Source organism: Anomalospiza imberbis, chromosome 1 (assembly GCF_031753505.1).
Source record: "Anomalospiza imberbis isolate Cuckoo-Finch-1a 21T00152 chromosome 1, ASM3175350v1, whole genome shotgun sequence".
NCBI lineage: Eukaryota > Metazoa > Chordata > Aves > Passeriformes > Viduidae > Anomalospiza > Anomalospiza imberbis.
Window position 1 is genome coordinate 147534074 of NC_089681.1, and position 13512 is coordinate 147547585.

The window sequence follows — 13512 nt, forward strand, 5'->3', positions numbered from 1 at the left end:
TTGCCATGGGGTGGTGTTCTCAAATATGCACTCTCTAAATGTGCCAGAAAAGCAAAACAAAGAGAGAACAGCTGGGCCTGGTTCAATATTACTGGGTACATCAGTCAAATTGTATCCCAGCCTGCTGAAGCTGGACTCTGAAAGCCACCCCCAGAGCCTTTGGTTATGTTTGTATTTGTGAGTGAGCTTGGCCAGGCAGGATCACCAGCTCTGGCACACAGTTTTACCCACCATTTACATGCTAAAATAGTACCCTTTGCCCAGCTGAACTTTGAGGGCATCCAGAGTCCTCCAGGTTTGAGTGCTTCATTATTATCCCTCTCCAAACTCTTCCCAGAGCAGCTTCCTGTGACGCCACATTGCTGCAATGATAGGAGCAATTCCCAGCTCACCATAAAACAGGTAGAGTGGCTGCCCTTCTTTAGTCACTTTCCCCAAAGAAATATTTTTCATTCTTGCCTCTAAAATACTGGAACTGATGAGGAAATAAGGAACCAGAAAATGTAGGTAATACCTCTCACCTTCCCAGCGTTTCTCTTAAAACTTTGGCTGTGGCCAGAGGTGACAGGGGGGCCTGGCTGTGAGGATCACAGCCTGAGGACATGACAGTGAGTCAGGGAAATGCCTCTTCCCCATTGCACCACTGCCTGGATGCATCCCCATCCCGTACCAGGTTACACCAGGGGTATTTTGAATGAATAAATTCTGAAAATAAGCCAGGGCCCCAGCCTTTCCCAACCCCTGCGCAGGATTGCTGGCACTCGTGATTGACTCAGCCTGGTGGAAGAGCAATTTCACTGTTCCCTAAAAATAGACCAAGTGGTTCATCCTCTCAACATAGCCCAGCACCCTGAGATAAAACCACCTGCCAGAGACCACTGGGAGGCAGTGAACAGGACTGAGGGTGTGGGGTGTGGAGCAGGGCTCCTTTTGGGATACACAAAGGGCTGCCTGGCCCTGGGTTTCACACAGATTTTCCACTGGGGCTGTCTGAGACGTGACTCACCTGTTGGGACTACAGAGACCTCCCTGTAAGTAATTTTGGGGTAGACTGGAATGGGGTGAAGTGTTGCATGAATGTGAACCTCAGACTGATCCTAAAAGGCAGGGCGAAGGAGGATGGATGCTTAGTGTTTCATGCTATGAAAGCAGTGCTGCAGCTCATGGAAAGCCATGGATTTTATTCTGCAGGCCTGGCTCTTGGTAAATCCTGTTCTGTGCCAGGTGTGTTCCATGTAGGGTGGCTTTGGTTTGGTTCAAGACCATGGTTTAGGGCACCTGGGTGTGTTCTAGACAGAACTAGAGCATTGTAACTGTCTGCTTTTCTTCTGTCCTAAAATACTGAAAATCCCAGCTTTGAGCTTAAATTCATGGGGACAGATCTTAGTGTCTACTCTGTCCCCCCAAAAAAATACTGTTATTTATGATCACTCTGACCACTTTGAGCACAAGTAGGGGGAAGAATCTATATGGTATCCAGTTGAGCCAGAGGGATGCTGGGGGTGGAAGGGACACCTTCCAGACCCAAATCCTGTTCAGGACTAGTAGTGGGTAGGCAGCAAAATGTGAATTATTCAGAAGGAAATGAGCTTTGCTTCATCTTACATCCCTAGGGAACAGGAGACAGGGAGGATTAGTTAAGGAGGGAATTTCTTTCCCTCTTTCTTCAATCCCCATCTCCAGAGAGGGTTGAAAAACGTGTTTGCTACCCTAAGCCAAACAAAGGGCTGCAGGAGCCTGTGGGGTCAGCAGCACTAATATGGCCATATCCCACTCCCTGTCTGTGCTCACATGTGTGGAAGGACGCTCCAAAAACCTGTGTCGCTCTAAGATGGAGCAGAAATGTGCCCCTGTGTGTGCACGTGTGTGTCTCCCACCCGATTATCCATTTGCCTTTTGGCCCTAAGGGCTGTCTCGTGGTCACCAGGAGAGCCAGGACTTCAGGTCCACCCCTGGGGATGCCCCTCAGTCACCGTGGGAAGGGCCTGACCTCAAATGAAAGCAGCTTTTTTTTCAGCTCATGTGTTTGTCAATGGCCAATATTTCCTTCTGAGATTCGTGTCTGGCTGATGGTTGTGAGAATAACAGAAATTCTGTGGCTTTCCCCAGATCTCTCCAGGCCTCCAGTTTTCACCCAAATCTTTGTATCGAAAAAAATGAAAAGTACCTTCAGATTTTTGTTAGGAAAAAAAGGGATTCAGGGAAAGAAATATGGAGTTGTCTTCTTTTCCCTAAGCCTCAGGTTCAGATATCATTTTGTGACAAGAGCAAAATATAAAAATCCATATTCCTGTTCAGGCAAAGTGGTAAATTAATCACTAGTGGCAATTAAAGGATTCAGCACAGGTGGAAATTTGTAGGAACATCTTGCAAAGGCTGTTTTCAGCCCTTGAACAGACTCAGTATTTTACAGAATACAAAAGCTGGTTTTGGGGGGAAGCCCAGCAAGGAACCAGAATGCCCTAAACCTGTTACTAAGAGGGAGAAAATCCTTCTTTAGCACTGGTGAAAGTCCCAGGACTGGGTCTGAACAGAGTAGTAGGAATCTTTCCCTGAAGGACTGAAGCCTTACTGGTATCTTCCACTTTCCAGCCAACCATTTCTCTCCTCTTCCATATTCCTGCTGGCGATTTGCCTCACTCAGAAACAAATGGAAATTCCTGGGAATCTCAGTAGCTACAAGTGGGTTTGGGGTTTTCTCTGTAAAGGATACTGCCAAACTGGTTTGGGGTGTGACCCTTTCGTCCAAAACAGTGTTAAGTTTTCTTGGCTGCCGGCGATACAGAGCCGACAGCAGCATGGAAACACCAGGACAGGAATAGAAAGGCAAGGCAGAGCCTTGGAGCTCCTCGGGGCACATGGCATCCCTGCAATGCCCCCACGTGAACACCATGGCATGGCACAGAAATGCTGAGAGATGCACGGCCCCCATCCCAGCTGGGCCCTGCATCCCAGGCAGGATGTGAGGCTGGGGATGCTCGCGGGGCTCGCGCCTGCACACACATTCCCAAGGTATCTCTTCAGAGGGGTGAGAGAGGGCTGCCCTTAAAAGGTCTGGTATTTGTGGCATGCCAAGAAGCCCTCTCCCCAGGCTGAGGCTGTTCCAGTGGGGAGCTGGGTGTTGCTTTTCCTGGGGAAGGGGGTTTTAGGGGGAGGGAAGCTGCTGTCGTGAATGGTCATCCTGAACTCCTGGCTGTAGGAGCTGAGATGCTGTGCTGCAGGAGGGAAAAGATCCTGGGAGAGGGGTTAGGGATAAAAGCAGTGCTGAGGATGGGCTAGAGGAGACAGAGAAGCAGGGGAATGGATGTCAAGCAGGGGTGTTCATCACCATTCCAGTGAAAAACCCCTCTGTGAATAGCAGATAAAGAGTCACTGGAGGGCACGAGAATGAGCGGGGAGTGATCCACGGGGGGCAGTGACACACAGCCAGGGACAGAGTCACTAAACAGCCACTCGGCCTTGATTAACCCTTTATTAACTTAGCAGAGGGACACAGAGGAGGCAACGCCGAGGGCGCAGTCGGGGCTGCACCCACCTCCTCCAGGCCCTTGGTACCCAAACCTTGGGGTGATGCTGGAACCCTCCCTAAGGGAAGACAAGCCCGCAGCAGTTGGCCCACGCGGGAAGGCCATGTCCCCAAACAGCAATGCCACTCGCAGCTGTCTCTCAGCAGAGCTTCTTGGCATTTTTTTGCTGCCCGGAATAGAGGCCTCCACATTCCTGGATTTTTGCAAAGCCCAGAAATAGCCCTGAGCTGTCTTGGGGCAGATACTCAGCTCCGCCTGAGGCTAAATTTTCCCAACTCTTCTCAGAAGCTCTTTAAATTACCTGGCGGGTCATGATGCTGCTCCTGCAAAGGACATTCCAGCTGATACCAAAGAGCCAAAAACATTTGCAGAAGTGACCAAAGATCATGAACCTTCAGTTTGGAGGTGCTGGAAATTGCAAAGAGATCTGATTTTGTAAATCAAGGGCAGGAAACAAGACATTGCTCAATAGATGTTTTTTCCTTCACCCCCTCCCACCCTCTCAGATGTGCAAATGCATGTGCAAAACATTAATTATTTTACTATAATTATTACATTAATTATTTTACTGTAATTAGTGGACAATTCCTAAAAGCATGAAATTATAATTTAAATCTTATTTCCTCTTCAACATAGCTGGTCTTTAGTTACATTATTTTATTTTACCTCTTTGCCTAGCACCTTCTTCTGTTTCTGGTGCTTTTCTTTTCAGCCCATTTCCCACCCCAGAAATCACCTATTAACTCTGTGTATCAGAGCTCCTGTAATAATTGCAAGATATGGCTTGCAAACAAGGCAAAATCTCTCTTAAATCCTTTCAAAAGGGAATAATTTCTATTTATTTGTGTTAGTCATTACATTTATGTTCTATACCAGCAGGGCTCCCGACCTCTAAATCAGGGATTTATTGTGTGTGATGCTGGACAAATTTATTTGAAAGGACGAGGTGTGCTCATGAATGTTTGGAATCAGAAAAAAAAAGGCTTGTTGGGTTGTATGATTTTTATTAATCATCCAGCTGTAATCAGTGCTGTTCTTATATCTGGTAGGAGTTGGTAGGTGAGCATGAGAAAATCTCAGTAACTTCCTTTTAAAGGTGGATTCCTAGCCCGTATAGTTATAACAGGTGCTCTTTTACCAAAACAGCAAAAAACCACATGAATTCTATGCAAAAAGAGCATGTTGACAATTGTCACTCTGGCACATAATGGGCCGACCCACGGCAGAAAGAAAAAGCTTGAATTTCAAACAGTCGCAGTCCTTTGTAGGACTGAAAATGAGAGAAAGCACTGCCGTTTGAAAAGAGAACAAAGTGTGATCCAGGCATCAGGAGGGAGCACCCGTGAGCGTGTGCAGGGTGTTTTAGAGCACGACTGGTCCTCAGTCTTTGCTAGATTCCAAAATCCCATCCGTGCTCCCTGTTGCATCTTTGTCCCACCCTTTTTTCCCCTTCCTTCAGAAAAAACAGATGATATTTTAACATCCTTTAAAGCCTCATGAGTGGGTCATGAGGAACAGATAGAGATTCTCTCCTGCCCAAATCCTTTCTGTCCCAAAATTACCCTTCCCTGCCCACCCATCACTGAAGCATCCCAGATCCACTCACCTTTTCAGCAGCCTCCAAACTGGGGTAGCAGGGAGCCTGCCCTGCTTCCCACACCTCCCTCAGAATGTGTCCCCTCTGGCAGAGCTTCCCTGTGGACCAGGGCCGCTGGCAGAGGGGTTAGGGCAGAGATTTAAACCTTTCCCTGCTGGCTGAGCATCCCCAATGGGCTGCCTGGCTCCTGGATTAAGCAGCAGCACTGATTTCCCAGCCAGCTTTTATGGGTGCTCACCCATCTGTACAAATTCCCCCAGCCCAGCCATGGAGCTGTGCCGGTGTTTAGGAGTCACTTTTGTCAGGGAACTGATTCTCTGGGGAGAAACACTGGGAGGAGGATGGGACAGATGTGATTCTGCGCATGGAGCTGCCACCTCCAAGGGCAGAGGCACTCAGAAATGGGGTCCTCATCTGCAGGGATGTGCTTCCAGCTTTGGGACAGCTCAGTGAGGTGCTAATGTTTCACTGGGATGAACAGCAGGGACAAGCAGGGGGTACTGGCAACATGTCCAGTCACACAGGGGTGTCACACACTCCTGGGTCAGGAGGCTGAGTTGGTAGTGACCGTCTGATGGGGGTAACCCATGGCTGATCCCAGGCAGGGGGGAATACCTGCCCCAAATTCCCAGGAAAAAACCAGCCCAGAGAGCCACAAAGCAGCTCTTCCTTGTCAGTTCACCTCCATCCCCTTGGAGCAGAAAGTTGTTTTCACAATCTGATGAGATCACTTGTTTGCCTGCCCTGACTCCCCTGGTGCTAAGGAGCTCCAGGACAGGAGTCCCTTTGCTCCTGCTGGTCTCTGAGAACTGGGGTTGGGTCCCGCTCCACGGCATGCACCAAGTGTCTCGTGGTACTGGAGGCAAGGCATAGCCAAGGCATGAGGCCACAGCACATCAGTGCTCCATGGCACAGGACAGCCCAGGCCCAGCAGCCAACACAGCAAACCCAAAATTGACCTGCAGAGCAGCAAAGTCAAGCAGACACTGAGCAGGGGATGGAGGATGCCAGATTCAGGAGGAGATGCTCTCTGCAGCACTGCTCCCATCAGTGAGCAGTGGAAAGGGGCAGGACCCTGGCAGAACTTGCCCCACAGGGCCATCCCTTTCCCTCTGACTTCCACAAGCCCTGTGCAAGCCCCCATCTGATCCCAGGCCCCGTTACACAAGCCCCAGCTCCCGGAGCGCCGTGGGGCGCGCGCGGCGGCACAAAGGGCTTTGCTTAGCAGCTGTGTTTGCTCAGGGCGGCTGATTTTGGGAGCACAGCTGATGACATGTGGTTGGCCAGGCGACCCGGGAGACTGGTGCTGAGCTTGCAGCTTCCTTTTTTAAGAGGTGACTCAGGCGCTCGGTAGCTCACTGGGGTTGGTGGTGGGAGCCGGGCTGTGAAGGAGTGCCAGCAGCAGAGGTGGTGGACACCGACAGGTGGGTAGCGTTGTTTGTTCGTTGGATAAAGTGGTTTAAATAGAAAGTAGATGAGACAGAGCTGCCCTGTTACTGGTGAGATGGGGTTTTCTCAAGAGAGGGAGGGTGCAGAGGTTTTGTTGGTGATTTGTTTTCCACTTGTTAGGAGTTGGCTGCCAGGTGTAAGATGATTCTGGTTCAAGAGACCTGCAATATTATCTCCAGCAGGAGAAAAAGCAGTTGAGTGATTTATGGGCAATAATTGGAAAGGAAGTGAGTGAACTTTTAGATGAATATATATTAATCTTTTCCCCCCACTGCCTTGCCTACTCCCCCTGTGATTAGAAATATCAGTGAGTACGAACGAATACAAGGAATTATTTTCCCCTGTTGCAAGTTTCCTCCCTGCCTGCCTGGGGTGTGACTTACGGGGCAGAGAGGCTGTAAACCAAGCCCGACCTGCACATACACGGGGCATGGGAAGAACTCAAGAAGGCCAACAGCTGCTCCTTATGGACAGTCCAATCATTGCAGCCCCTCACACAAAATGTGCAGATTCATCCGGCGCCAGACAGTGACACGAAGGACATGTTGGCGACAAACGCCAGCAGGGAGGAGTGTTCCCTGTATCCTTCATTTGGACAGCAGCGCCGTCGGCCGCGGTGCCAGCCACTGTGTGGGATGGGAGGAGGGGGGCTTCAGGAGATCTTTTCCTCCTATTTTAGCTCACAGGGGATGCTTTAATGCCTGATGTATCGTGTTTAACACCCCTGGTGCCGCAGTGGTGCAGTCAATCAGCGCGGCGCGGGATGCATCACTCAGCGCTGGAGCGGATGCCGAGCGCGCCAGCGGAGCCCTTTCGCTCAGCGAAGCAGAAATGTGCAGCCTGGCACTGGTTTCAGACTCGGCTTCCACCTCATACACAACAAATATCACCCTAAGCCTGGTGTGCATAGCGACCTTTAGCTGTGCTTCAGCATCTCCGGCTGGGAAGCTCCCTGCTCCCTCCCAGGGGATGCTGTGAACCTGCACCTTGCTCCCAGCTCCCGAGGGGTCCTTGGTGCCGCTCGGATGTCGCTATCCGCGCACACGTGACAGCTCAGCCCTCTCATTAGCGGAACGAACTGTTGTTCTTTAGCTCTTATCTATAATTAGTGATTTAGAGGGAGGCAGCAGCCTGTTTCGCCAGGCAGAGACCAGATTTTTGTGCAAGCGCAGAGCCAGTACAGAGGGTTGGAGCAGCTCTTCTCCAAGGCAGGAGGCTTTGTGAGAAGTGATAAGCAAACACAGGGCTGTGCACAGCCTGTGCACAGAAAAAAAATCAAAAATGAGAAGGGAAGAATAAAAAAAAGAAAAGAAAATAAAAGGCAAGCCGTAAGGGGATGCCTTCAACAAAAGCCTTGTGTCTAATTATATCTGTCATTAAAACAAGCCCTGTGGCCTTTCATCCATCCAAGCTAAAGGGTGAAGGAACGGGCACCACTGACACTGTGCTATTTCCCACTGCCTGAACTGGAAATCTTCCTCCAGCTGCACTATTTGTTCGTGGCTGGAGGGGCATGTTGCTTTTCTTTGTGCAGTATGTGAACCTACAGGCTTATAGGTCAGTATAAATTATATCATCTCAGCAGTAATACCCACAGCCCAGGGTGGGAGGAGACCGTCAAATGCCACCAGCCCAGCTCATGGACACAGGGATGCTTTTGCTCAGCACTTCTCACCAAAATGGTCAAGCACAGAATCACTTGTCTTAGCCTAGGTGGGGTCCCTGCCTTGCCATGAGGTGTTCCCATCTCCTAGATGTGGTTTTCAAGGCAACCAAGGGCTTGTGTTCATTTTCCCAGCCAGAAAGGCTGAAAATGTGTGCTTGGTTTCCTTTCTACCTCAAAGGTTCACTGTACCCAGTTCTCCCCATTGCTCTTACTGTGGGACTTAGCCAAATCTCATTACCATGCAAAGAAGAAACTTGCTGTTTGCCAGAGTGATTGGACTCCTTTTTGCCTTTCCAGTAGGTAATTCAGCAATGTAGGATGAAAGAAAGACATTCCCAGAGAAGATTTTTCAAATTCCTCAACAAGGAATTTTCTCAGATTCCCCAAAGGTTTCTGCAGTTAGTTCAGCACACGCTGCAAGGACCCTTCTGATGTCCCTAGGACAAAGGGGAACAGTTTTAAACTAAAAGAGGAGAGATTGAGATCAGATATCAGGAAAGAATTCTTTACTATGAGGGTAGTAAGAATGGGTTGTCCAAAGAAGTTATGGATGTCCCATTCCTGGAAGTGTTCAACACCACTTGGACAGGGCTAAGAGCAACCTGATTTAGTGAGTGGCATCCCTGACCATGGCAGGGGGGTTGGAATGAGATGTTGTCCAAAATTCCTTCCAACACAAACCATTCTATGATTTCCTGGATGCTGCTCATCTCAAAAATACAGGATCTAGTCAAAGTTTGGGGTGTTTTGAGCAGACTGGGGGAAAATGATGCAACCAGAGGGTGGTTGAAACCTCACAGCCTATCTCAGGAGGCACCTTGTCTGCCCCAGCCTTGCCACTGTCTGCAGTAGCTGTAGACAGATAATTCCCTTTGACTCAGTGTTTAAGCTGTGGACAGCAGAAATCAGGGAGAGAGGTGATCTAGATGGAGATTTAGGGGGGGGGGGAAAGGCATTAAGGAAATACCTTCTGTTTCCTCCTCTTGTGCCCTAGTGACCTCCAGCAGAACTGGGCAGCTAAATCTGTATTGCATCCCACTGCTTCCCCATGTATCCAGCTTTGGTTCTGCATCAAAATGCCTGCACACCTGCAGGAGCAGCTGCAATAAAGGGCAACAGAAATCTTGAGGTTTAGCACCTTCCAGCAGCACAGCTGTCAGGGTCTGACAACTCACTGAGGTCCCTCTGCTCTTATCATCATGGCTTTTTGGTGCATGTTTGTGCCTACAGAAACCGGTATTTCATTTGAAGCACATTTTTAGTGCATGGAGTTGCTTCCCATCACATTAAAATAAAACCAGAGTAAGTTTCCTTCAGTATTTTAGAGAAAAACTTCAAAATCTGAACTTAAAATTCAGAACACAGAGAAGAAGAGTCATTAGCTTGTTGTTTTCTAATTTTTGTGATTTGGGGACTGAGGCTTTAGGGCAAAGAATGCTGGAATGGCTGCAGTGCTTCTAGTGTGCACATATTAAAAAGTACATCAGCCCTTTCCTGCCTGTGCAATAGCTGGATTTGTGGAGAGAGAGCCCATTGTTCAAACCAAAAGCATTGCAAATACCTCACTAAATCCGAATGCAGCAGCGCAAGCCCTGCAGAGAACGGGAGAACCTTCTCGTGTTTTCACAGTGGGAACAGAGAAATGACAGCCCTGACTAACCTGGAGGGCTGAGATGCACCCTGTAGGTGTAAAGCTCTACATATTATGTATGTCTGTGATGGGAGGTGGAGATAACCATCCTCACACCTGGCAGATTAATGCAAAAAGAAAGTTATTGGCTACATTTTGAAGTTGCTTCTTTCTTTGGAAACTGAAGCTCCAGTGGGGGGACCCCATGAAAGCTGGTGTAGCTCAAAATATCTAAATTCAGAGCAGGGTTTGAGGCTCTGCCGAGGGCTCCCTGGTACATAATGTGGCAGATCTCAACCTCTTCATCTCTCCTGAAATGAGCGCCCAGGGGAGAGGCAAAGATAAGTGGATGTAACTGTTTGTGAGGCACACCCACAGGAGAGTGGTGCGGCCACGGAGCAAAAAAAGTAGGAATTGGCTCAAGTTGGATATGTGCAGCTCCTCCATGTCCTCTGACTCGCTCCTGTTTGGTGATGGCCTTGCCCAGGGAAGCAGGAATGGGACTATCAGGTCACTGCCAAAGTGTCACTCTCACCCAGGCTCAACAATCCACCTCAGCCACGAAGGAGATGGGAATGTCCATGTTTTTTCCCTAAGCCAGAAGGGTGTGATGTTAAGTTTTGGGGGACCAGGGAGGGGGTTGTGGGAGGCCTCGGTGTGCAGTGCCAGAAGCCCCGCAGAGCCCGTGGTAAGCGATGCTGGCCCTGCCCTCCTGCCTGTGGCTCACACACCTCTGTCCCTGTTTCAGATGATCTGGCACGGTCACTTTTAGACCCATCAGGCAGCACCAGCCGCACACTTCAGCAAGGACGAGGGAGGTCCTCTGCGCCCTCCGTGAAGGAGCTGTCGGCTCTGTATCTCTCGCAGACAGCTGCTGCTGCCGACGCCAGCCCCACACAGCCGGTAAGGACCGGGTCCCCCCACTCCCCAGCCACCAGCGGCATCCCAGCAATGTCCCGCCAGCAAGTGGCTGTGAGAGGGTGACACAGAAAACGTGTCTGGTTTCGTAAATCTGAAGAAACACCACGTTTGGTTTCCCAAAAGTGACCATTTTCCCCTTGATGCTTGCAAGTGTAAGATAAATGTGTACAAACACATGGGTATATCGCATATTTATTAAATTCACACATGCACACACACACCAAGCACACACATCCACTAGCCTGTGCAGTTTACCCATAATAAGATTTCCTCTTTATTTGTTCATTTATATTCACATACATCCATGGAGGAGGTAATCAGTACAGAGTAACACGTGTCTCCATGCTATCCCCATTCTGACACACACACACACACACACACACACACATATATATACACATATATATATGTCCATATATGCCACATTCAAGCATAACTTTGCAGTGCAACTTCCCTGGGCTTCTCTGTTTATATCCCTTAGTGTGGGATCTAGGGATTTAATCCCCCACTCCAGGCTGATCATTGGGTCACAGGATAACACAGGTTATAAGGGTTATGAGGCATATTTTTTCCCATTTCCCCAGTTCCACTGGTGATCCAGGAGTGACATGGGATGGGATTTCATATCTGGACCCTTCCTGCAGGCACGTTCAGGTTTCCCCACACTCTGAACCTTTTATGGGACCCCTGTTCAGAGATGCAGTCTCTCGAGTGATTATCAGGGAGTGGTCCAGATGAAGCAGACTCAGTTGAAAATAAATAAGTTGACACTGCAATTGTAATTTGGAAAATTACAGCTGATTAGATAACCAATATTTTTTTTTTCAAAGCAATAAATTACACAATTCATAATGCAATTACAAATGTTGATCAGATTAATTTTTTAAAATATTTAAGTATAAGAAAAAATATAGGCTAAATCAAACTTTGGAGAAATCAGTGCTAATTTTGTTTTTCCCCTAACTTTAAAAAAAATATGTTTGGGATTTTGCTTGTTGACTGAGACATTAGGAAACATATATCTGATTAACCTGGAATAAGTCTGCTTTCTCAGCTGTTCAGAACTGCCAATGAACCAAAGGAGAAAATCACACCTGCATGGTTTTCAGTTCTCTGTAATTGATATAGACATTAGCACACATAAATATATAAAAATATATATGCAGATAATGTGTCTTGCTGTGTAGTTTAATGGCATTTCTCCTCATATCTTTTCCAGAGTACTGAGAAGGAAAACTCCATTCACTCTCCCCACAGACAGAAAAAAAGCAAGGTAGGAAATGTTTAAGATAAGCACCGTTATCTAACCAAATATTTGTGGCCTGTGAGTGTGATCTAAATACCCACACAAGGCAGCCAGGAGCACTTACATACTGAATATAGCTATCAGCTGCTCGGCTGCCCTTCCCCACATTCAGAAGCTCTTCACAGATTTAAAAAAATAAATAACAAACAAACCCCTTATTTTAAAAGTGCATTCCAACTACGTTGGCTCATGTGAAAGATTTGCGTTTTTCACTTGCTGCAAAATATGCTGGTTTTGGTGTTCTGAGTGTGGGTTTCTTTTACTAATGTTCGAGACTTATTTTTAGCCAGAACAATCTGTGTGTAACAGAGTGAAATAACACCGTGCACCATTGCTTTGAGCAACAACTAATAATATTCCAGGCATAACTCTGCAGACATAACTGCACAGGCATGCCAAGGGTCAGCAGATCTGTTGACTGAAAGGAAAGCCACCAGGATTGCAGTCTCTTTTAGACAACGATTAAAGGCTTCAGCTTCCCTGTGGATAAATGCCCAGGCAGTGCAGGTTGCAGGTATTCAGTTCAGTGTTCAGTGCCCAGGATGCACAAACTGAGAAGAAAAATTGCAGAAATGGAGGCTCAGAGGGAGACTGGACACCCACAGCCCACTCTGTTCACTTCTGTACCAACACTGCTGTGAATTTGAGATGAGCTGAGTATAAACAGGCCTAACTTTCCTGGCCCCCAGCTACACGTGTTACTCCCAATCTCTGGTCCCTCAGCCTTACTTTTCCTCCTCAGGCAGCACAGATCATCCGGCCTGCTGACTCCAGCAGTTTGCAAACCTCAGTTAGCCTCATGCCTGTACAAGTCTGCAAGTCAGAAGGGCTTTATTTAAGTCTCCAACTGTGTAAATGTGTATCTACTCTTGTGCAAATGGGGCACACTTCTGAGTGCAACAGAAAAAATCACTAATCAGATGAACATCCTTCCCCAAGCCCTCCCTCCTGAGCAGTGAGTGGGCACCCCATAGTGCTACCAAAAGCTCATCATGTTACCTCACCAGCCAACCTCATCAGTTCAGTTTGACACTTTGGTTCCTTCTCCCCATTCTCTTCTTGAGACCTCTTCACAAATAGCTCCTTGGCTTTCTCCTGCACCCAGATCTTTTGTTCCCTGCAGGTCCTCAGCCAGGGACACAACATCTCTGGACACTGGCCAGCAGGAGGGAGAAGTTAACTTTTCACTGACTTCCCTAAGTCAGCCTTATCCTTCTTGTGGTCACTCTCTCTTGGTCTCATAGCCCAAATCGGGCACCTGTGTTGTGCTCTAGCTGGACTGAATCCTGGGAATTGTAGACTAACCACCTCACCTGGATTAGAGACCTCGCTTTGCTGTGGAACCAGGGCTAACACCAAGCCTGGAGCGTGTGCAGTGATGTGATGTTTTGGAGTGCTGTGTGCTACTGAACCAAA

The 13512-nt window shown here is 48.2% G+C and overlaps 1 protein-coding gene across 4 annotated transcripts in view; it reads left to right on the forward strand.

Moving 5' to 3' along the window:
• Window positions 1–13512, forward strand: part of XIRP1 (xin actin binding repeat containing 1) — a 33805-nt gene that overhangs the window by 11509 nt on the left and 8784 nt on the right. Inside the window, exons 1-3 of one of the 4 annotated variants that reach the window (XM_068175424.1) lie at window positions 784–1031; window positions 10618–10772; window positions 12010–12063. Coding sequence is in view for 1 of the 4 variants with exons in the window: in XM_068175416.1 (XP_068031517.1) it covers window positions 10618–10772; window positions 12010–12063 (209 nt within the window). In the remaining 3 variants the exon portion in view is untranslated. Of the gene's footprint in view, window positions 1–783; window positions 1032–6426; window positions 6549–10617; window positions 10773–12009; window positions 12064–13512 lie in introns of those variants that run through there. The other 3 variants (XM_068175441.1, XM_068175416.1, XM_068175431.1) reach the window with 3 other exon arrangements.